The following is a 21,808-nucleotide window of genomic DNA, read 5'->3' on the forward strand; positions in this document are numbered from 1 at the left end:
AGTGCAAATGGATTGTGGTACTTCTGTTGAAAACACTTTGTTGTGTTTTTCAGCTGAGCTTCTCACAGTGTTTAAGTAATTTAAAGTCTTGGGTTTGTTTTTGTGTTTGTTTTTTTTCATCCTTTTAATTTTGATAGTGTTTTAAAGGAATATTTCCCTTTAAATAGAAATGAAAGGTGATGTTAAGGCCATATTCAGATGGCCTATATTCTCACTAAAATCCAATGTTTATTGTTCTCTGTTGGCCTTTCTAATTTTCCCAGAGGTACTTGGAAAGTATGGGACACTGAGCATAGGGATTGAAGTAGAACTTAAATAGCCATATTCAGATAGTTTAGGCGCATAATAATACTTCCCTGATATAGTAACTGGAAGAAGAACAAAACTGTCTTCTACTCTTTTTACGTAGCAATTGTAACTACAGTTTGATATTTTACAGGTTCTTTCAGAACGATCTAATCCTGAAGTAGACAATTTTACCAAGCCACCTCCATTTTTCCCTCCAGGAGCTCCACCTACTCACCTTCCACCACCTCCTTTCCTCCCACCCCCTCCAACTGTCAGTACTGCTCCGCCTCTGATTCCTCCACCAGGTAAATATTCAGTCCCACATAGTCGTTGGAAAATAAGAGGCTGATGCTGATGATAATGAATTAAAGGCAGCACATTCCATACTGATTTGAATGTATGTGCAGAATTTCAGAATGTTGTGTTCTACTCTTTCCTTAGGTATGCCTTTAAGGTATTAGGTGTTGTATTCTTTCAGTTACAGTTCTAGTTAGCACCTGATATTTTCATCCAACTTTCTGCATAGGTGTGCTGTGTTGTTCTTATGCAACCCCTCACTTATCAAGCTTTTTAAAGGTGAAAGAAGAGCATGCGTGCTACAGATCTAGCAACCAGGTTTGGCTTTAGGCTTCTGGTTTACGGACAGGTTTATGACATGCACTTTTTCAGAAAGTCTTTTTCAACAGCCTTCCATGCTTCAAGTGGATTCGAAAATAACGATTAAGAGCAGTGGATTTGGTTTCTTCAGGCCTCTGTTTTAATTGTGCTGTTGCCAGCTCTTTATCTTCAAAGTTGTACCTAAAATAGAATCTGCCATCCCTCCTAGGTTCAGCGGAGGGAGAGGGAAAAAAAACCACGCTCTTACCCAATATTAAACTGAGACTACTTGCCAGAAATTTAAGTATTCCAAATATAAAACATCCTCTAAAAGCCCCTTTGAAAAAGGATCCTGCTTTGAAGTTCGGTCTCTTGTTCTGAATTCATTCACTATTGTGATTCACATCTTTTTTGAGAGAGGAGTTCTGGAATTCAAATTGCCAAACACAGAAGATTCTCAAATTCTCCAAAGAAACCACAGTCTGTAGCAGAAATACGGGTTTTTGTTTTCTTGGTTTATTGCTGTGTTGGATTAATTCATATTTAAAGAAGAAAGTGGATGCTTCTGTTGAACAGAATTTAGTGGGTCAAAATGTTGTTTTACATGCTGTAGTTTTAAGAATGTATTTAAAGTACAGTCTGTATTTGTGGGATTAGGAAGAAAAACTACTCCAGTATGAAATTTATGCTGCATAACTTTGGGCAGTTTGACTGCTTAGATTTGTACTGGGGCTTACCAATTAACCGTACATTTTTTCACTTAAGTTAGAGAATTTGTCTTAGAGTGGTGAAAGAAGTTTTTACTCCAGATCAGGATGTATTGCATTGTTGTGGGCTACTACACAGTTCAGCTGACTTGAGTATGGTATCAAGCGTTATCATACTTGATGCTTTGCTCTGCATCATAGCACTTGTGGTATTGCTTTCCTTTAGTGAAACCTACTTAGTGTTCTGTAAACATTTACCAGCCTTGAGTTAGTAAGTTGGTGTAGAGTATCCTGAAAGCAATTCTGAGTATATTAAGTAAAATTCTATTATTGCTGCCATTTGGATCACTTTTGACACAAACAGGAATATTTAGGTTTTGGCATGGTGTATCTTTGTGATGCTGCCATGCAGTCTGTCTTATGGACATGGCCTCTGCTGAACTGTTTCTTGGGCTGATATTCAGGTTTAGTCCCCACATCCCAAGAAATGACTCAGTATTGCAGTCTTTTTTTTCCTAAGTTCTCTTAGAAGAAATAATTGCCTGATGCTTCAGCTAAGTTTTCATACCTCAAGCATGTTTTCACTGCTTTAGTAGAAAGAGTGAAGTGTTAGAAATTGCTAATTTTCCCTGACTTGAAGCTGATGTTTTTTGGGTTTTTTTTTGTTCCTTCCTTTTGGTTTCTGTAATTGCCTGATTCATTTATAGAAATACATCTAAATGAAACATACTTCAAACTAGCAGTAATATATTCATATATCTTACAAATTCACATTTAAAAAGCAGTTCTGAAAGATGGTCTGGGGTGTTGAGAAAAAGAATAATAATCATATGACTAAATTGAAGTTATTACTTTAATGTAAATTGTAAAGCTTTTCATGGCTGATCTTAAAACTTAAAGGATTTTGTGTAATATTCCTCCTGTGTCAATGATCTCCTCAGTAAACAGTTGTTCCTCTTGTTTAGGTTGTTGCTGATGTTGCTTTAAGACAAAACTGAAGTTTGATTAAACAAAATCTTTCACATGGTAGTAGATATAGATACATTTTCTTCATGGATTCTCAAATGATTGTATTGAAGCTGACTGCACAATCGTTAAACACTTATATCCACAGATTTATGCCAGGAAAAAGTATCCTGGCTTTAAGATATGGTTGGTGTCTTTATGTCTATTTAGTTTCCTCAAAGAAGTTGGAATATTAAGAAGAACTTCTTTACAGAAAGGGTAGTTAGGTACTGCAATAGGCTCCCCAGGGAGGTGGTTGAATCACCATCCCTGGATGTGTTTAAGAGCCGTTTGGATGTGGTGCTCAGGGATGTGATTTAGTGGAGGGTTTTTAGAGTTAGGGTACCGGTTAGGCTGCGGTTGGACTTGATGATCTTCAAGGTCTTTTCCAACCTGGGTAATTCTATGATTCTATGAATTGTGCTCTCATTGAAAGGTTGAATTTTGGGTATCTGAGCATGAACAACTTGGTTTTAATGCTAATTGATTTTATAACCTGCAAAATGTTTTTGTTGTGCAAGTGTGGGAATGCCTTCATAACTTAAGTTATTGAGGGAAAATAAACTGCAGGGTTAATAAGCACAGTGGTCAAGCTCTGTTGAGGCTTTCAGGCTCTTCTGTTCAGATGCCTAGAAGGTGTAAAATGTATGAGAAGTTAAGGAAATGGAGTAGCTTTGCGTGTTGTGATTGCAAATGTGATCCAGAGCCCCTTGGAAGTGTTCTTGTTTGTTTCTGTACGTTTCAGTTCAGAATTCACTTATGCAGAAGTTCGATGTAGTAAGCATGTTTTATGGAGTTTGAGGGGGTGTTTCCATAGTGAACTAAAACTTCCACTGCCTTAATTAAACTACTGCTGCCTTTAAAGTGAAGTTTCTTTGTACATCTAAGTACAAAACAAGCAAGCAAGAAAGCCAACAGAGTTGCAACATTTTTTAGATGTGTTTGTGTCAGAGGATTCTCACTTCCCACATATTTTTAAGAAAATAGATGACTAAGCATTTTCTTCCCTTCAAGTAGCATCTGAATGATTAATTGCAGAGTGGCATAGCATTGACTGAAAAGTCGGTAATTCTTGTTGCCAGAGTATTTTGTCCATGTGGACATAGTATTTCCCATGCTAAGCTTATAAAGGTCAGGGGCCAATTGCATTTCCTTTCATCTAGTTATGGAATATAAATCAAAGCAAATAAGTTCTGTAGGACGTTACTTTCCTTCTGGATACTTAACGTTGTAGGGTTATGGATGGACTTCTGATCTTGAGACACAGATTCATTTTACATTATTTTTATTTCTAATTAAATAAGATTGTGAAGAGTAGGAATTGAAGTAAGAAGCCAGATTAAATTGTGCACAGCTTGCATAAAAGCTTAGTGGTAGATATTAATATCAGATCTTAATCTGAACACATAGAAAATAAGTTATTCCTCTTGATAATGCATGTTGTGATAGCTCAGTCTGATTTTAGATGCATAGATAATAAGCCGTTCAGTGTGATATTAGGTCTACAAGTGATAAGCACTGTTACTGTAACTGATGTGTTATTTGTTATCGTTTTAGGTATACCAATCACAGTACCACCACCAGGTAAAGTCGCTTAGAGTTTTTTTTCCACATTTGATTTATAAAGGAATAACTTAATGGTGTGCAATTTATTGAGTTCTTTTTAGCCCAATACAGAGAAAAGTTTAGAAATACTAAGCTATGTTCATAGTTGTAGATTTAGTCTGCAAAGGCAGAAAAGTATGTAAAAGCTCTTGACAAGTGGACTTACCTACCAGTTCTTTGAAGTTGTGTGCTTCCTCCTTCACTTTCCATTCTGGTTTTCCGTTGTGCAGAAAACAGCTATGGTTGTTGTTCAGAAAGCATTGGTAGTTGCTCATTCAGGAATGTTTCTGTGCTTCAGAATTCTGTGTTTTTTAAGGCTGATGCACTCAGATATGCTACCTGATTTAAAGTAGTGATATTTTAGTACCTTGCCTTTGTTAATCTGGAAGGTAGTTCTCAATGTTACCAAATAAACTTATTTGCAGTTACTGATAAGCAGTTTGTTGCACTGTGCTCTCTGAAATGCCTAACTTGGTTCTCTTGTGTTCTTCTCCCCCCAATAAATGATTACAGGCTTTCCACCACCACCTGGCGGTCCTCCACCTTCCCTGATACCCACCATAGAAAGGTGATTATCTCTTGGAAATCTTACAAAGCAATGTATCAGTATTTTGTAACTAATAAATCAGATGTCAGTGAGTCTTAGACTACTCAGTGGGTTTTATCTAACAGTGGAGAGGCAGTTTTTATTTCTTACACTAGTTTTCCAGAGATGTTATTAGTCTTGTATCTTTCACCCTTAATATTCTTTTGAGTAGCTTGTGTGACCACTTAGCTAGTTTTGTTATCATGATGTATCATTGTCAAGACTTCAGAGGAAAGTTAAGGTAGTACTTGTCAAAGTATTCTTTAGCAGTCTGATGGCTGAATTAGGTTAACCTCTTAGTTCGCTTCACATGCACTAAATCCTCTGAACATAATTAATGAACATAATTAAACAATTTGGCCACAGGCCCAAGCCCTCATAAGCTACAGGAAATGCAGGAGTTTGTCAGAATCCCAGCTTGTATTTATGCAGTTTGTAAATGTCCAGATTTCATAGGCTTAATGGTATTTTTTCAGGACCATTTATGTATGTGTGTATGTATGTGTATACCTCAAAATAAAAATTTAAAAGTGGGGGGAGGAAGAGGAGAAGTGGTGAGCACAGCCCTTGAAAGGCTTTTATATTATGCTGTAGAGCCCAAACCAGGTCATACACAAAGTTCACTTAATGCAGTGCAAGCCTCTTTTCAGTCTGTTGGATTTCAGTGGAAAAAGGTGCATTTGTCTGTTCCTTTGAAACCGAAAATACTGTTAATGTCTGTGCTGCAGGATGATGAGGGCAGATATCAGGGAAAATCCACTTCTGATTTAATTCAGAAAAAAAATAGCTGGATGCATTTGCTGTGCATGAAAGTAAATCTGTCATTTCATACTGACAGTTACTTGACTGTATCTTTTGTTAAGCAGTAGTCACTTATTTACTTTGAATATTTATGGAGGTACTGAAATACAATGTGAAAAAAATCTAGTTTATTATAGTACTTGAGAACCAGATTGTATACTCTTACTCTTACATGTTCCAACATTGCATTGGCCTTTCTCTATCTTTTCTGGTTGGTTTGGTTTTTTTTTGCTGTCTTTTTTGGTTTGTTTGTTTTAAACTAAACTAGCCCCAAACTTGTGTTTTTGTTTGTTTTAATGCTACATTGCCTTCAGGAAAAGAAATAGCATTCAGTTTAAATATGGCATTGATAATTCATTCAAGCTATTTAGGAAGTGGTAAAAATCATGAAAGAAATTTGTGTTTGAATTATATCTTACACACATATCATCCATTTTAAGCTTCCTAGTTTGACCTACTTGAGTTGGCTACCTCTGAAAGGAGTCAGGATTGAAAATATGCAGTTCATTTAATACTGTATTTATAGAACTGCACATTTGAAGTCCACCTGTTCTGTTCTTAGATATGCTCACATACCTACTTGTTAACAGAAAGAATGGGAATGGTTTCATTCACAAAAGAAGCACTTCCAAGCAATTGTACATTAAGTTCGGTATTTTTGCAATAGCATGGGAAAATCAATATTTGAAATGGAAAATCCCTAGAAAATACCAAAGATCAGTTCAAGTGTAATATTTGTTTTAAATAGATGGGGTTTTGTTGGTTTTTTAATTTTAAGAAGAGGTCAGAGAATGCTGTTGTCATTTTCTTTGTTAAACTGTGAAGTAATGTTGGTTTGCTTTCTTAATTAGTAGTGCTCAAAATGGAATACTTAGCTATTTCTTGTAGTCTGTAAGATGGTAACAATTCTGTGATATAATACTAAGTGTATCTTTTCAGTATTACCATTAAAGTTAATTCCGCCAATTTTATGTGTATTTTCTTCTCAACAGTGGACATTCCTCTGGCTATGACAGTCGTTCTGTTCGTGCATTTTCATACGGCAGTGGTGAGTTTGCTGGCTTTGAAGAATTGTTATTAGTGCGCTGTCAAATTGTTTTAAATGCTTACTGCCCTTTTAGCTGAGAATCTGAACATCTCCTTTCAGAAATTCATTATGAAATCTCATTGCCTGCCATTGTGGTCAGTAGATACTGTTGCAGATGTACCAGCTGTTCCTAAGCTCGGTTCTTTTGCTTAAAAAATTGTTTGTGTGAGATATTATGATTGTTATGTAGCCTGTTCCAGAAGTTGATTTTTTTGTTTGTTTTTGTTTTGTTTTGGTGAACGTAATAGTAAAAAATCTGATGCCGGTTTTATAATGAGGATGAACTGGAGTAGAAATTCTGCTATGTGGACTCAAATGGAAATCCACAGAGCTTAGCAGTGAGTTGAGAACTGTTATCTAGCACACAGCTCTGCTTCTTGAGACAAAAGGGTAATAGAAATGCTGAAATGTTGTTATCTTCCTGATTTGGCCCAAATGGGAGGATGTAAGGTGAACACGTTGCCAGTCACTAACTCTGCTAGGGTTAGGGTTTGGGTATTTCTTTCTTCTATTTCTTCTGAAGAAGGAAATGATGTGTTTATGACTTGTCCGGTGTGACAAGTTAGGCATGTTTCCTGGTTGAGAGGTGTGCATACTTAGTGGTACGTAGACAAGGTAGTTAAGGAGTAGTTTGCATTGTGGTCTTTCCTGTTCAGATTCTTTCTCAAGTTATTGCAGTTATTTGAAGATCTTTTTTTCCCCTCAGAGATTAGATCTGATAGTAAAAAACTTATAAGTCAAGGTTTTTGTCAGTTTCTCTTCCTCCCTTAGCCCCCAGCCAGTAGCATTAAAGTATTTTCTAAAGGAGAAAAAAAAAAGCTCAATGACAAGGAAGATATTTGATTTCTTTACCCATTAAAAAAAAAGTTGCCTTGCTGTTGATTTTTTTATTATTATTTTTGTTCCTTTATAACAATGGACAATTCTTAATACCCCGAGTTTGATTTACAATTTTGATGATTCATAATCCTTATCACACTGCTGCAATTTTTCCCCATTGATTGGTTATAGAAGCACACCATCCCTAGTTTCCTAATGTTCATATAGTGACTGTTAATGAATTTCTGAGCTGATCTTAGTTGTTGAAAAAAAGATAGATATAACATGTTTTAATTAATGCATTCTAGGTGACAAGGATGATAATCCTTCTGCTGCTACAGATTCTGTTTTTCTCCAGGTGTGCTTGAAACAGAGTTTCCCACATTATAGTATTGCATCTCATCTGAATTTATTTTCCTTGTGTTTCCTGATGTACTACAGTCATTTGGTCTTAAAATTTCTGTCTGCTCAGCACTTGTAGTGTCCTGAGCTTCTGCAGCTTGTCTGAGCAAACAGGGGAACCTGGTTTACTTGAGTTAATTTCCAGCTACAAAATATCATCTAGTTTTCTTTAGATGAATATCTAAAGATGAAACATCTGGATGTTTGGGTCTTAAGCTTTTACCTACTTTGCTTATCAGGTGAGTTTCATTCCTTTTCTCATCTCTCCTTTCTTCATCTCTCTTCTCATAAAGACATGAAAATTGACAGAAGAAGCAGAAGTTTTTAAAAGTGAGTCATGTAACATGCTGCTTCATCTCCAAGCTGGAATGTGAACCTGAAACCCCCCCGTGCAGATATAAGAAGTCATACTGTGTGAGAGGTTAATCAAAGTGAAAAGTGACTTTACAGTGCCCCTTGTTTTCTGGAGAAACTGGTTTCTTAAAGTTTAAGGAACCAAAAGTTTAAATGAGAAGAAAGGAGCAAAGTCCTGAAGAATTTTGTTACATCTTTCTTATGGGAAGGACCTTATCATAGCAAGAAATACGTTAGCTTAACTAAGTCAGCACTTAATGCATGATTCAGTCTAATTGCTTTCTTTGCCACATCTTGGTCTGGAATTCATCTTTGTGGAAATAATAATCAGTTTTTGTTAGGACCATTCCTCCAGAAAACATCAATACGTCTTTTGGTGGAGGTGAGTGGATAAGTGCTCCTGTGGAACCATACAGGTGATACCACCACATATCTGTAATACATTTATACGCCAGAGGCTCTTGCAGAAAATTGTGCATTATACTGCTTATGTTAGTGAAATAGCAGTATCTTAGTAATAGTAGTTTAAGCTAATTCTGTGGAGGGAAAATCACCTATTCTGGCTATGAGCGTGGAGCGTTTGTTCTGGTATATTAGTCTGGGGTAGCCACTTCAGAATACCTAATAAAATACTGAATTTAGACCAGCTTTTTCAGCTGATAATCTTGCCCAAAGGAAGAGAAAATGAGCACCTCCTCTTTCCCATTGTATCTGTCATCTCTGTTGTAGCAAAAGCTTTCATATGTGTTGTACAAAGCAATTGTCTGTCTCTTAAGTTGGGACTTCATATGGGTTTGGGGATCTGTAGAGGCTCAGTTACAGGTAGTTGCTGTTGTGGGTATCCTTCCGGTGAAAGATGAAGATGTTACCCTCATCATTCTCATCTCACAATGTGATCCTTACCCTGTTTGAATTTTGCCATATATTTTACCAGTGCACTCAGTACGTTGGGACTTAGGTAAATTGAGAACTTAGTGGTGCAGTATAGTGCGGATGATTGTTTTACTAAGAATTAATACAGATGTTTATTTACTAGTTGATTCCACTGAATCTCCAACCTGTTACCTTCTTTACCAGTCAACGTGTTTGATGGCAGGGAAAGATGGTATATGAAAATACATACCCTGATTAAGGCACTAGCCTTTCTTCTGCCCATTAAAATTACTAATATTATGCCTTGGTGTCTTTACGCAAGAGCTCAACCATTTTTCCCACTGTAATTTCAATGTGAATGTGACATAGTAGCCACACTATAGCTGCAAGAATATCCTATCTTTGTGCTCTTCTGCTGCATCAAATGCAATTTCTTCAATTTGTTTTTAAATCCTTTCATCAGTCAGTGCTGTCTTTGCCATCTCTCAGTATATACACTGCATTTGGTTTGCTGATATAGCAACTTGATAGCTGCTGTTTCCTGAAGCATTTTTTTATTCGGTGCTCTGACTGTTTTTCTTTGTAAAACATGTACGTGCAATGATTTTTAGCAGTGCAGAAGCAGTTCCAGAGACAGTATTTGTTGAGGCACAAGGGAAGATGTATTAATGCTTTGCCTTGTGTTGTGACACTATGCACATGCAAAACTATTGGCTGTCTGTTTCAAGTTCCTTCTCTTACTGGTTTAAAATTCAGAATTAAACTTCAAAATTAGAGTAGAGTAAAATAGTTCAACTTGAGGGGACCTACAAGATTAGTCTCTTCCAACTGTCTGACCGCTTCAGGGCTAACCAAAAGTTAAAGCATATTAGCAAGGGCATTATTGTATAGAATCATAGAGTGGCTTAGTTTGGAAGAAGGGACTTTAAAGACCACTGAGTTCCAATTTCCTGCTATGGGCAGGTTTGCCACAAATCAGATCAGACTGCCCAGGGCCTGGGCCCCATCCAAAATGGAATGCCTCCAAGGATGGAGCATCTACAGCTTTTCTGGACAGTCAGTTCCAGTAACATGCCACCCTCTTGAGTAAAGAATTTTCCCCTGACATCTAATATAAATTTCTTCTCTTTTAGTTCTAAACCATTCCCCCTTGTCCTGTTACTATCTGCCCATGTAAAAAGTTGGTCCTCTCCTGTCTGCAAGTTCCCTTCAAGTAGTGTAAGGCTGCAATGAGGTTTCCCTAGATCCTTCTCCAAGCTGAACAAGCCTAACTCCCTCAGCCTTTCTTCACAGGAGGGGTGCTCCAGCCCTATGATAGTCTTCTCTTTCTAGTGCCATGGGCCTATGGCCTGGATGCAGCACTCCAGGTAGGGCCTTATGAGAGTTGATTAGAGGGGAACAATCACCTCCTTCTCTCTACTGGCCACCTCTCCTTTTGATGCAGCTCAGGATATGATTGGCATCTGTGCTGCAAGTGCACACTGATGGCTTATGTCCAGCTTTTTTGTGAGTTCTGTTCCAGAATTCACAGTGCCTTCTTCACAGGGTTGCTCTTACTGAGTTCTTCCCATTTCTGCAGGTATACCTGGGATTGCCCTGACCCAACTGCAGCATCTTACTCTGAGTCTTGTTGAATCTCATTAGGTTCTTGTGGGCCCACTTTACAAGTTCTTATAGAATCACAGTACGGTGTTAGAAGGGACCTTAAAGAGAATGAAATGTCCGTCTGCATTCAAGAGGTTTGGTGCATCAGCCACCTTTCTAGGAAGCCTATTCCAGTGTTCAACCATCTTCACAGTAAAGGAATGTTTCCCAATGCCCAGTTTGAACCTCTCTTGGAACAGCTTTGCACCACTCTTGCATGTTCTGTCATTGGTTCTCAAGAGTGGAGCTCAGCACCTCCCTCTGCTTCCCCCTCAGGGAGCTCTCAGCCAGCCTCCTTTTCTTCAGACCTGACAGCCCAAGTATCCACAACCTCCCTTCACAGGACATGCCCTAACACCTTTGTTGCCGCCCTCTAAGCTCATTTATTGTGGAGCCCAGAACTTCATACAGTATTTGAGGTGAGGATGCACCAATGCTGTATATAACAGGAGAATCACCTCTTTTCACCAGCTAGCTAAGCGGTGCATGATGCACCCCAAAATATGTGTGCCCCCAGTGGCGCAGTGGTTTAAGCTGCTGCCTGCGGCACTGGAGGGCCCGGGTTCGAATATCCCCCCTGTGGCGCAGGGGTAGAAGTGCCGCTTCGCTACACAGGGGGCTCGAAACCCGGGAGTTGGACTTGATGATCTCTAAGGTCCCTTCCAACTCGCATGATACTATGATACTATGATACTATGATATGGCTTGCCATCTTGGCTTCCAGGGCACAGTGCTGGCTCCTGCTGAGCTGCTGTCACTGGCTCCCCAATGACCCTCCTGCTGAGCTGCTCCCAGCCACTCATCTCCAAGCCTCTGCCTGTGTCTGCCATTGTTCCATCCCAGCTACAGCACCTCACATTTTCCTCATTTAAATGAACATCGTGCTGTTGCTGTTTGGCCAGTGCTCCAGTATATCCAGATCCCTCTGCAAGGCCTCTCATCCCTACAAGCAGTCAGTACCTCCCACTTCAATGCCATTAGTGAACTTACTAAGGATACATTCCACTCCAGCATCCAGATCAAATGATAAAAATGAATGCTTTTCTGAATGGAAGCATACTGAAAGCCACAATGGAACACCAGTTTATTTTAGAAAATGCACTCCCTTAAAATCTTTGTGCACTGTGAATTATTACTGGTGAAAACCCAGATAGAACATATGCTGTGTTTTCAGAGTAACGGATAAGTGGTTTATCTCATGTTGTTGGAGTGACAGTGATGAGAATTATTGCAGGTGTGAGGGAATAACCAGAATTCATCAGAGCATTTTATAATACCCTTAATAAAAAAAAGTAATTGTTTGGTGGCGTGCAATTAGAGTCAAACTGAATTTCACACTTCAGATCAGAATATTGTGTCAGCCAGTGTGTTCAAGCCTTGTAGACCATACGTATGTTGTTGACTTAGTGGCAAGTCAAGGAAATTAGCAGTCTTTAAAGTCCAGCTGTTTTTTTGCTATTTCTGGCTCCTTTCCTTAGAAGAATGTCAGTTTTGGCAGTATGATGAACAACATAACTGTTGTGTTAGGGTACTTTTTTTTCTGTTAACTCCTTATTTTCTCTGCAGCCCTGAAGTGAAGCAGCATCGAGCATTTTGTTAGAAGCGAACCTTCATAGAAATGCTTTTTAAAGGAATCACAATGCTTTTCATTGCAGATACGTTTTCACAATGAGGCGTTTTTTTCCTGCTGTGTTGCCTGCTCAAAAGGTCTTTTGTATTACTCCCTTTGGACATTTGGCAAACTGCTGATAGGAGCTTCTGCCTGCCAAGGGTTTCTGGGGCAGGCATGCTCCAGATGTGATAGGCAGGGCAGTCTGAATGTAGCTGTGAGCTGGGGAGTACTGAATTCAGCATTAGTAATGAACTTGATGTTACCGAGTAGGTGTTTCTATTAATTACGTGATTGATGTCACTTCACAATGCTGTGGAATCGAGTGAATATTGTTCTTGTATTATAGATAATGAAAGGGAACCCAAGCTTTTGTTGAGCGGTATATTATCACTTGGTAGGAAATCAGATAAGCAGAAAGTTGGAATTTGTGACCTCTCTAAGCCCACTAGAGAGTGCTGTTTCCAGTTAAATACTTCAGCCCTTATTTTTCAGTAATAGGATGCATCCCTGGGGCTTCTGGAGAGGGAAAGCAGCAGAAAACAATTGGGGCATTAAGATTAGGGCTATTTATTACATCTGAGCTGGTGAGAAGCAAAGGAGGAGCACATCCATTCCGCCATTGCTGGTTACCTAGAGGGGTTGTGAGACTGTGTTGTGCTGTGACTTTCTTCTTAACTTCTTAAGCATGTAGGCTTTGAACAGTATGCTTCATTTTCTGAGGCTGCAATGGTTTAACAGCAATAGTGGCTGTGATGAGTCTTTGTTAGAAGTAGCATCTTACAGGATATAATTAGGAGGGTTATTTCTTCTCTCCTGAGTGAGTTTGTGGACAAACCTCTAAAGTTACTGTTACGTTCTGTGATGGAAAAAGCGTGGTGAAGAGAACACTGAGGGTAACAAACGTGCAATATTGTCAATACAGTAACAAAACCTAATAACATCTAAATAGAAAGTTGGATGTATCCTTTCCCTAGTGTTTTTTTGGACTGTATTACCCAGTTGTGTGCATCTTCATAAGGAATTTTTAAAGGAGCGCCGAGGCCTTTATTAGCATAAAGGAAAAAAATGCAGCTTGTGCAAAAATAACTTCTGCATGAAAGGGAAAGACTGGAGAATGTCACTGAAGGAGGCTAACAAACGTCTGCTTTCACACATAAGTGCTACAGTTTTCTTATGGTATCTGCTTTTGTTCTTTCTAATACCGGCGTCTCTTTCTTTAGTCACCTTTCCGCACCTTGCAGGTTCTGCTCCTTCATGGTCTAGTCTTATGGACAGCAGCAAACAGTGGGATTACTATGCACGGCGAGAGAAGGACAGGGAGCGGGACAGAGATCGATCTCGGGATCGAGATCGGGACCGGGACCGAGACAGAGATCGAGAACGTACCAGAGACAGGGAGAGGGACCGAGATCACAGCCCATCTTCAAGCACATTCAACAGGTTAGTGCAACATCTCAAACATGCTGCAGCTCTGCTTTGAGCCCTGTGTCTGTGCAATGTCGTGTACTTCAGCTTTAAAGTCCAATGTTCATCTGTGTATTCCAAGAGATGGAGGGTGTGGCCTCTTCCCCTGCCCCCTTTGCAGTTGGAAACTAAAATTCAATTTCTAAATGTGAAACAGAAATGGAAAAGCTACAGTGTATGTCCAAGTTGATCACAGTGCTTTAATACAGATTAAAGGTGAGATTTAAGCACTGTGTGTGAGAATACTATGTTCTCTTTCACCTGAGTTGCACCTGCAGAAGTATTTAATGAACCTTAGTTGCCATCTCAATGCCACGAGCAATACGGAACAACCTTCGACCTTTATTAATGGTGTAGTGAACTGCGGAGATGGGTACTTGAGTCATTCACACTGGCTGGATACCAATATGGATACCAATCTGTCCAACCAACCTTTTAAAAACTTACTTTAAAGCCAACAACATTTTTTTTTCTTTTCAGATGGATAATTAATATTCCTCAGGCTTTCAAACCCAATTGCTTTAAAAAAAGGTGCAGCCATTCTGTGATTCCTGCACCCAAACAGAAGGCATTTAGTGCTGAACTTTCTGTGACTCCATAGAGTTGCGTTGGCTTGCCAGATTTATCCATATTTATTTTGTTTGATATTTGCTAAATATTTGGGGGTGGACGTCTAGACTGCTTTTCTCAGCTTTTATTGTTAAATTTCACTTTTGCAGAAAAATATACATGAGCTATTGAGCTGATTGTTTTTGTTAATGGTTTTACGCTGGGGGAAATGAGAACACCCAGAGTCAACACAGATGACTTCAACTGAGAGATGAGATTTTTTTTTTGCACAGTTGTTTGTTAGCTAAAGACCCAAACTAGATGCAGGAAAGCTGCTTTTCCCCCATGTATACACATGCCGAGATTATTGCAGTGATGTCCTCTCCTGTGCGCATGTGCTGCATTACAGGGTCAGTTTCTAAGAACTCAGCCCAATCTAAACATCTGTTTCTCAGACAGCTTGATTGAAGGCCAGAAAGGAGCCTGGTCATTCAAGGGTGCTTGAAATGAACCTTAATAGCTTCCAGGCCCAGAGAAATCTCTGTGCTGCTGCCAGAGTTATCTGCAAAGAAGGGGGAAGAGCAGGCCTCAGGTTTTTTTTATGCGACTAAATTATCCACCATCTGCAGCAAAGCTGTTGCCACATGGCTATGTTAAGAAAATGGGAGGCCCTTAGCTCATATGAGTTGGTTTGGGAATCACAGAGAAGGTGGAAGTGATTTAAGAAAGACAGAACATGCAGGCATAATATTTCTGTATGTGTTGTTTATACATAAATACATATTTTAAGAAGGTTTATTTCAATTTTGTGCACTCAGAAAATTGAGCTATAAGAAAGAGAATGTGAACTATTGTAGACACAACACAGATGCATTGCTTTTATTTGAATTCCCTTTGTTTTAGCTTAAGCAATACTATGGTGAGATTTGGGGTAAGGATCATCTTGACCTTTTTACTGCTCTGAAATTACTCTTTTATATGTTTTTGGCAGTTCTTTTCTCAATTTAAAAAATATATATATATATATATTTCTTAGAATTCTAAGAAAATTGGATTTATTTTTTACTCTATTAGTGCAATCAAAATGTGCTTAATGAATAAGCCTTCAGTTGTCTGTGTTTTATTCCTTCTTTGCCCTGCTGCTCTCTCAGCGATTTTATGGTTGTAAAACCATTGTGTGTGTACAACACAGTGGTTTTTTAAGACTGATTTCTTCCGCAAAGAGTAAGGTTTGGGTTCTGTCCTGATAGTTTTGCAACTGTTAGTTGCTTCTGCAATGTGCAGACCTCTATCTGATTGGTACCTTGCCTGACTCATGGATGTTCCTTAGTGGTTAAAAAAAAATCCCCACCTATATTTCTGAGGTCGTGGGAACCGATAATCCAGCGTAGCAGAGCAGACTAGGATCTGTTTGGCTGGAAAGCAGCTTTACAGGAAAGGACTTGGTGTCCAGGTGGATGATAGATTGAGCAGGACTGAACTGTCTGTGTGATAAAGGTCAAAATGCATTGAGCTGTATTTCTTAATGAGATCCTTAAGAAATGATATTCACACCTGGGTCACTATCACAGAAGTAATAATTGGATGATGCCAAGAGTGGAGTGACTGTGTGACTATATGCAAGTGACCAAGCACTGGCATAGACTGCCCAGAGTCTGCAGAGTCTCCTCTTGGAGGCAATGGGCACCCACCTGCTCCAGATGTCCCATCTCTGTTCAAGCAGGGACAAGATGGACCCAGAGGTCCCTGTCCACCTCAGCCATCCTGTGATCTGCCTCAGCAGATTACATCAGCTTACTCTGAGATGAGTGGTTGTGAGTGCAGAATTTATATTAATGTAGTTGTTGATCAGTGCAGCTGTATTACTTAGTCATAAGTCATAACTTTGAGCTCCTTACAAATAGCTGTAGTTTTCCTGATCTCAGTGTATGAATATTTGTAATGTTTCTTAGAATAACAGGCGTTTCTGGGTTCTGTTTGATGCCTCTGTACACTACCCTAAATTGCTGATATTTATTTTTCTTAATTTGCTTTATGATACAATCATATAAAACTTCACAGAAGAACCAGTGTTTTTGCTTCAGACATCTGCCTCTTCTCTGAGTTTTTATGCATAGCTGTAATGATCACTGATGTAATGTCCTCATTTGGGAAATGGCCTCTAGATCCAAGTTATGGCAGATAAAATTGTTTTGATTTAAATTCTCACTGCTGCAGTGAATGATGAAGCTCTCAAGGTGAGCTGTTCTCCTTGCTTGGTTAGTCTGATCTGCTGTTGAGGCCGCTGGAAAAGACTTGCTTTTTTATGGTCAAAGTTAGCAAAGAAACATGAAGGAAAGCATGAAACACTTGGCTTTTGTCAGCTTAATAGTACCAAAATAAGCCTGGTTTTGTTGTATCTTCCTGTAAGACTTGGTAAGTCCAAGGTGTGAGGCAAGGAGCTTTAATATCCCTTTAACATAGGGTGTGGATTTGGTTTAGAAACACAGAAGCAACATGAAGATTTTCTTTTGGTCATCTTTCTCAAAAGTGTATGAAGATTTCTTATGTGTATATATACATACTGCTTAGTATTACTGCCCTGAAAAGATCTTCTTTTGACCAGTGATGAAGAACGGTACAGATACAGAGACTATGCAGAAAGAGGCTACGACCGCCATAGGACAAGCAGAGAGAAAGATGACCGACACAGAGAGAGGAGACACAGAGAGAAAGAAGATACGAGACACAAATCATCTCGAAGGTTTGAGTTTTTTAATAGGATACTAAAGACTTTACCAGCTTAAAAAAAATAATTTCTTAAAAGAGCCCCAAACAAACTGGAGTTCTGTGGAAAGACTGTAAACACTTAAATGTACTACTTGGAATAAGTATGCAGTATAAAATGTGGACAAAAAACAGTGTTGGTGCAGGGTAACTTCATATTGATGCATGTGACTGTCTTAGGTAGTGAACAGAAAGTATGAATTTGGGGGAAAAGAAAGGTAAAATGATGGGTCAGAAAGAGGTAGAGTGAAGCTGACATTCATCAGCATTAACACATGAACTTTGTGAAATAGATCTTATCTTCACTCCATAGGAATTGTTCATCTCGATCCTTTTTGAATTAGAAATTCAGGGGAAGGGGATGAATATAAGAATGTTAAACTTCTAAGGATGCTTATTAGGGATGTGACATAACTAGAATTATTGCTATTAGAATATGGGCTGCAAATCTAAAAGTTACTCAGATATCTCAGTAAAGAATTACAGGGCATGTGAATGTACATACCACTACTTGAACAGTTCAGCTTGCTTTTGGTATCCAACTACCATATGAGACAGAGCAGGAGCAGGCACCAGTTTTCAAGAATGAACACAAGGGCTGTAGTTTTCAGTACTCTAATGAGATGGGGCCTGAAGTGTCATGCAATGACTTGAGATGTATTTTCCCTCTTTTTCTTTAGTAACAGCAGACGCCGCCATGACAGTGAAGAAGGAGACAGCCACAGAAGGCACAAACACAAAAAATCCAAACGAAGCAAAGAAGGAAAAGAAGCCAGCAGTGAACCTGCTCCTGAGCAAGAAAACACTGAAGCTGCCCCCGTGGAATAGGCTTGTGTGATTTTTGCCTATTTGCATCTATATTAGTGCCAGAAATAGATTACTATAAATCTCGTTATTTTTCTGGTTATTAAAGTAATTTGTTCTTAATCTTGTTCTGTTAGTACAAAAGCGGAAGTTATTTGGGTTTTGTTTTGGTTTCAGTTGTTTGTTTGTTTTTTTCTGTTGGGTTTTTTGTTTTGGTTTTGTTTGGGTTATTTTGGTTTTGGTGTTTTTTTTTTGGTTTTTTTTTTTTTGAAAATAAAAGAATAAATTTTTCACATGAAGATTCCTGGGCTGACTTTCCCTTTTAAAAGGAATGAAAAAACCTCTTACAGCTAGACAAGGATGCTCTTTCAACATACGTAGGGATTAAATTCTTTGTATCAGATCGTCTCCTTTTTTCGTAAGCCGGTGGGGAAGGTCATTCTTCTGCTGGCTTTAGAAGCAGTGTGCGCTCACTTTATTATACACCAACATCTGGAACAGTGTGAGTTCAGTATTGCGTTTGGAGGTCACATTTGAAAAGATCATCCTTTACTGCAGGGACAGGAAGAAACTGCAGAATCTTCAACAACTTTATAGTGAAGCCTAATGAAAACAAGAGGGGAAGGGGAAAGGTGCTGACTGTTCTCAGTCTGATGGAACACTGGGTGAGTGTGGTGATCGTACACTTGGTAATTACATCTGGTTTGTGTGGGCGCATAAGGAAGAATTAAACTGGATAATCATTTCTGCTGCTTTTCAGTGGCTTAAGAGAAAGTTCATTTTAGTGTCTGTTGTAGGGGACAGCTGTGCCTAACATGAAAAAGATGAACAAACGCCGCCTCTCCGCATTGCTGGCTTTTAGGAGGAAAAGAAAAATAAAGTTTGAAAAATGAGTATCTTGCAGAGAAAGGCAAAGAACTGCTGTAAGAAAAAAAACAACAAGTCCATTGTCGCTTTCAGGTTACCTTCTAGCACAGTGACATGTGAGATTGCTATGGCGGCATGGCAGAAGTTGCACTTTGTTGTCAGGGTACCGATTCATTTTCTTTTGGGTGGAAATAACATTTGTACAAGCACACGGTTGCGGTTATTTTTAATAACTTTAGAAATTTAATTCACAGTTTTACAGACTAACAAACGGTACTTGAAAGTCTTGAAAATATCAGCTTCATACTGACCCGAAAAGGTACACAGAACCAAAGTGCTATTCACGTGGTGGATAAAAACCTTCACCTGATTTTTTTGCAATTAGAAAAATTGCAAGGATTTTTTTCCATAGGTTATTCAAGGATTTCTTTTCCTAAATCAAAATAAAGTGGGTGAGCAGGAGGTGCTGCTCCTTAAATTTCATTATTATTATAATGCATTAAATAGATATATAAAAAACAAACAAACAAACAAAAAAGCTTGAGAACGTGGGGAAGGAATGACTTAAAGTCTGTAGCTTAAATCGCTCTGAAGTGATTCTTTGACGTGTGTCCTTGCTTTGTCTAAACTTGGCTTTTCTTGACATGCAGGTTGAAATTTCACAAACCATTCCTTTATAAACACATATTTGGCCTCCCCAAAAGCAAAGATGGACGACATCTGTGGCGTTTCTTGTTTTTGTTTGCCTTCCTTCTGCGTTAAATTCCTTCTTGTAATCTCCACGAAGATTTGATTTATAAAAAAGTGCCAGGCCAGGAGACAATTGTGAGAGTAATTTTTCCTTTCAGTTCTTTGAGCATCCTTGCCAAGCAGGCGTGCATCATTCCTGATGTGTTTCTGCCATTGACAGCAAGGAGGATATCGCCGCATCTGAGAAAACAAAAGGCAAAATGGGAATCTTAAACGAGGGCACTTCTCCTTGGGGAATGCCACAGGATGTCCTTTCATTGGGTAGGAGGTGTCACCATTCCTTCTCAGGTTCACTGCTGTCCATGAATAAGGGAACAGAGCAACACAGAGCAGTGTCCCATCACTGTCTGCTCAAGGAAGAAGTTGATTCCCCTCTTTATAATCCCCTTTTAAATATTGTGCAGTATTGATTTGGCTTTAATTTGAGCTGGGGGTTTAGAAAAGCTTCTCTGCTGGCATTCTCTTTTACTTACTTATACTTAGAGATTGCTAAGAAGGCCATCCAGAAATACTCCACAATGACAGTAAATCTGTTTAGGACTCGTGTCCTGTTTTCAGAGCTTCTGTACTCCATTGAGCTCACTGGGAATTTTTAGTATGTTAATACTAAGTATGCTCATCTTCCTACCTGTCAGGGGATTCCTTTTATTTCCCCATTTACAGCATTCAAGCAAAGCTTGTTTAAAAAATAAAAAATCAGGATGAAAGAGAAGTAGCATTTCCCATTACCTGATTCTGCCGTCGTTGTATGCTGGTGTTCCCCCGACTATGGATTTGATAAAGAAAGGTTTGTTCCCAGTGTGTTCTTCATAGCCTCCTACAATGCTGAAGCCGAGGCTCCCGGATGTGTTTCTTCGTAACACAATTTCTTTGCAGCTGTACAAATACCTGAAACAAAGCAGTCTGATTAAATGTCTTACGGCTAACTCTGGATTAATCAGGCATCTGCCTCTTCATGTGCTCACAGAGTGTTTTGAAGATGTGAAATGACAGCAAAGTTCCCCTGTAGTAAACACTTGCCGTTTCCTTCTTTACTTCAGTGCTGCTTTCCACCACCCGTTATCCTAGCAGTGAAATAGCTAACGAATGTTGAATTTAAAATAATAAATCAGTTGGTTCACGTGGTAGGGTTTAATGGAAATGTTCTAGTTACGACTGAAAGTGATGAAAACGCTCTCAGACTGCATTTAATATTTGTAAGCTGTAATTCCAGAAACTGTATTTCATTTGCCTCATACAATCCAGTGACTGCTTTTATCTTCTGTGTGTGATTAATTGTGTCAAAAGTAGCCAGGCACTGAGAAGGAAAAATCCAAGGCCAATGCATTGAGCCAGAATTACAGCAGTGGCAGAGATCACACAAAGAAGAATAGGGGGAAGAAGGAATCCTGAGCTTTTCTTGCCAAGCAACATGGTGAGTTGGAGCATGGAGGATGAGCAGATCCCATTCATTTCAGTCAGTGCACCAGAGTACTGAGTCTGCTGTTGGAAGCAGCTTGTCCTGACTCTAACAGCTATCCGTATTTTTGCTAAGTGAGCTGCAGTTTAGTCTGCCTCTCCTGCCTCTTGTCTTTAAATGTATTTTAGGGTACTGTAGAATCATAGAGTCCTTAGAGCTGGAAGGGACCTCTGAGTGCCATCTAGTCCAAAGCCCCTGCAATGAACAGAGACACCACAGCTAGATCAGGTTGCCCAGGGCCTTATCCAGCCTTGCCTTGAAAGTCTCCAGGGAAGGGGCATCAACCAGGTTATGCTTATTCAAAGCTTAGCTGAAACAAAGAATAGGGGAAAGTAAGAGCAGTGTGAGGATTAGCTGTTTTGCATATGGCGCATGAGTACATTACTTAGAATGCCTGTTTAGTTCTTTTCATTTTAACCAATTAGAAGAAAACAAAAAAAGCAACCCAGAACAACAGAGACTTCTGTCTCTAATTCTTAATTCACTCATCATTTTCAGTCTGCTCAGGAATGACTGAAAAGCCTGAAAATCCTTTTGCTATTCCAAATCCAAACTGACAGGCTAGCCTACAGCAAGAACTGCAGCAAGCTCTGTTCAGAAACACTTCAGGTTTCTAAGAAACAGCTGACCCTTCTTCCATAGAAGGATGAATAACCTTATCTCAGAGCAGTGTCTCACATCCAGTGTTTTAAATTTTGCCAAATAATGCTTTTGCTGTGTTTCGCAGCAGGATTTTATAGTAGTAATCAATTAGTCCCCCAGGGCCTAC

The 21,808-nt window shown here is 39.1% G+C and overlaps 2 protein-coding genes across 5 annotated transcripts in view; one reads left to right on the plus strand and one right to left on the minus strand.

The window, feature by feature from the left end:
- FIP1L1 (factor interacting with PAPOLA and CPSF1) overlaps nucleotides 1-18,259 on the plus strand; it is a 38,452-nt gene extending 20,193 nt beyond the window's left edge. For 2 of the 3 annotated variants that reach the window (XM_072333976.1, XM_072333974.1), the window contains exons 10-16: nucleotides 440-593; nucleotides 4,155-4,181; nucleotides 4,716-4,770; nucleotides 6,582-6,637; nucleotides 13,601-13,820; nucleotides 16,999-17,136; nucleotides 17,840-18,259. In XM_072333976.1, the coding sequence (XP_072190077.1) occupies nucleotides 440-593; nucleotides 4,155-4,181; nucleotides 4,716-4,770; nucleotides 6,582-6,637; nucleotides 13,601-13,820; nucleotides 16,999-17,136; nucleotides 17,840-17,987 (798 nt within the window). In that variant the 3' untranslated portion in view covers nucleotides 17,988-18,259. The remainder of the gene's footprint in view (nucleotides 1-439; nucleotides 594-4,154; nucleotides 4,182-4,715; nucleotides 4,771-6,581; nucleotides 6,638-13,600; nucleotides 13,821-16,998; nucleotides 17,137-17,839) is intronic. The other variant, XM_072333975.1, reaches the window with a different exon arrangement.
- Nucleotides 18,260-18,379: 120 nt separating this feature from the next.
- The window catches only part of LNX1 (ligand of numb-protein X 1), a 57,908-nt gene continuing 54,479 nt past the window's right edge, over nucleotides 18,380-21,808 (minus strand). For both annotated transcript variants that reach the window (XM_072333972.1, XM_072333973.1), the window contains exons 9-10: nucleotides 20,310-20,468; nucleotides 18,380-19,760 (exon numbers count right to left, since the gene is read on the minus strand). In XM_072333972.1, coding sequence (XP_072190073.1) covers nucleotides 19,625-19,760; nucleotides 20,310-20,468 — 295 coding nt within the window. In that variant the 3' untranslated portion in view covers nucleotides 18,380-19,624. The remainder of the gene's footprint in view (nucleotides 19,761-20,309; nucleotides 20,469-21,808) is intronic.

The sequence above is a fragment of the Excalfactoria chinensis genome, chromosome 4 (assembly GCF_039878825.1).
Source record: "Excalfactoria chinensis isolate bCotChi1 chromosome 4, bCotChi1.hap2, whole genome shotgun sequence".
Classification (NCBI taxonomy): domain Eukaryota; kingdom Metazoa; phylum Chordata; class Aves; order Galliformes; family Phasianidae; genus Excalfactoria; species Excalfactoria chinensis.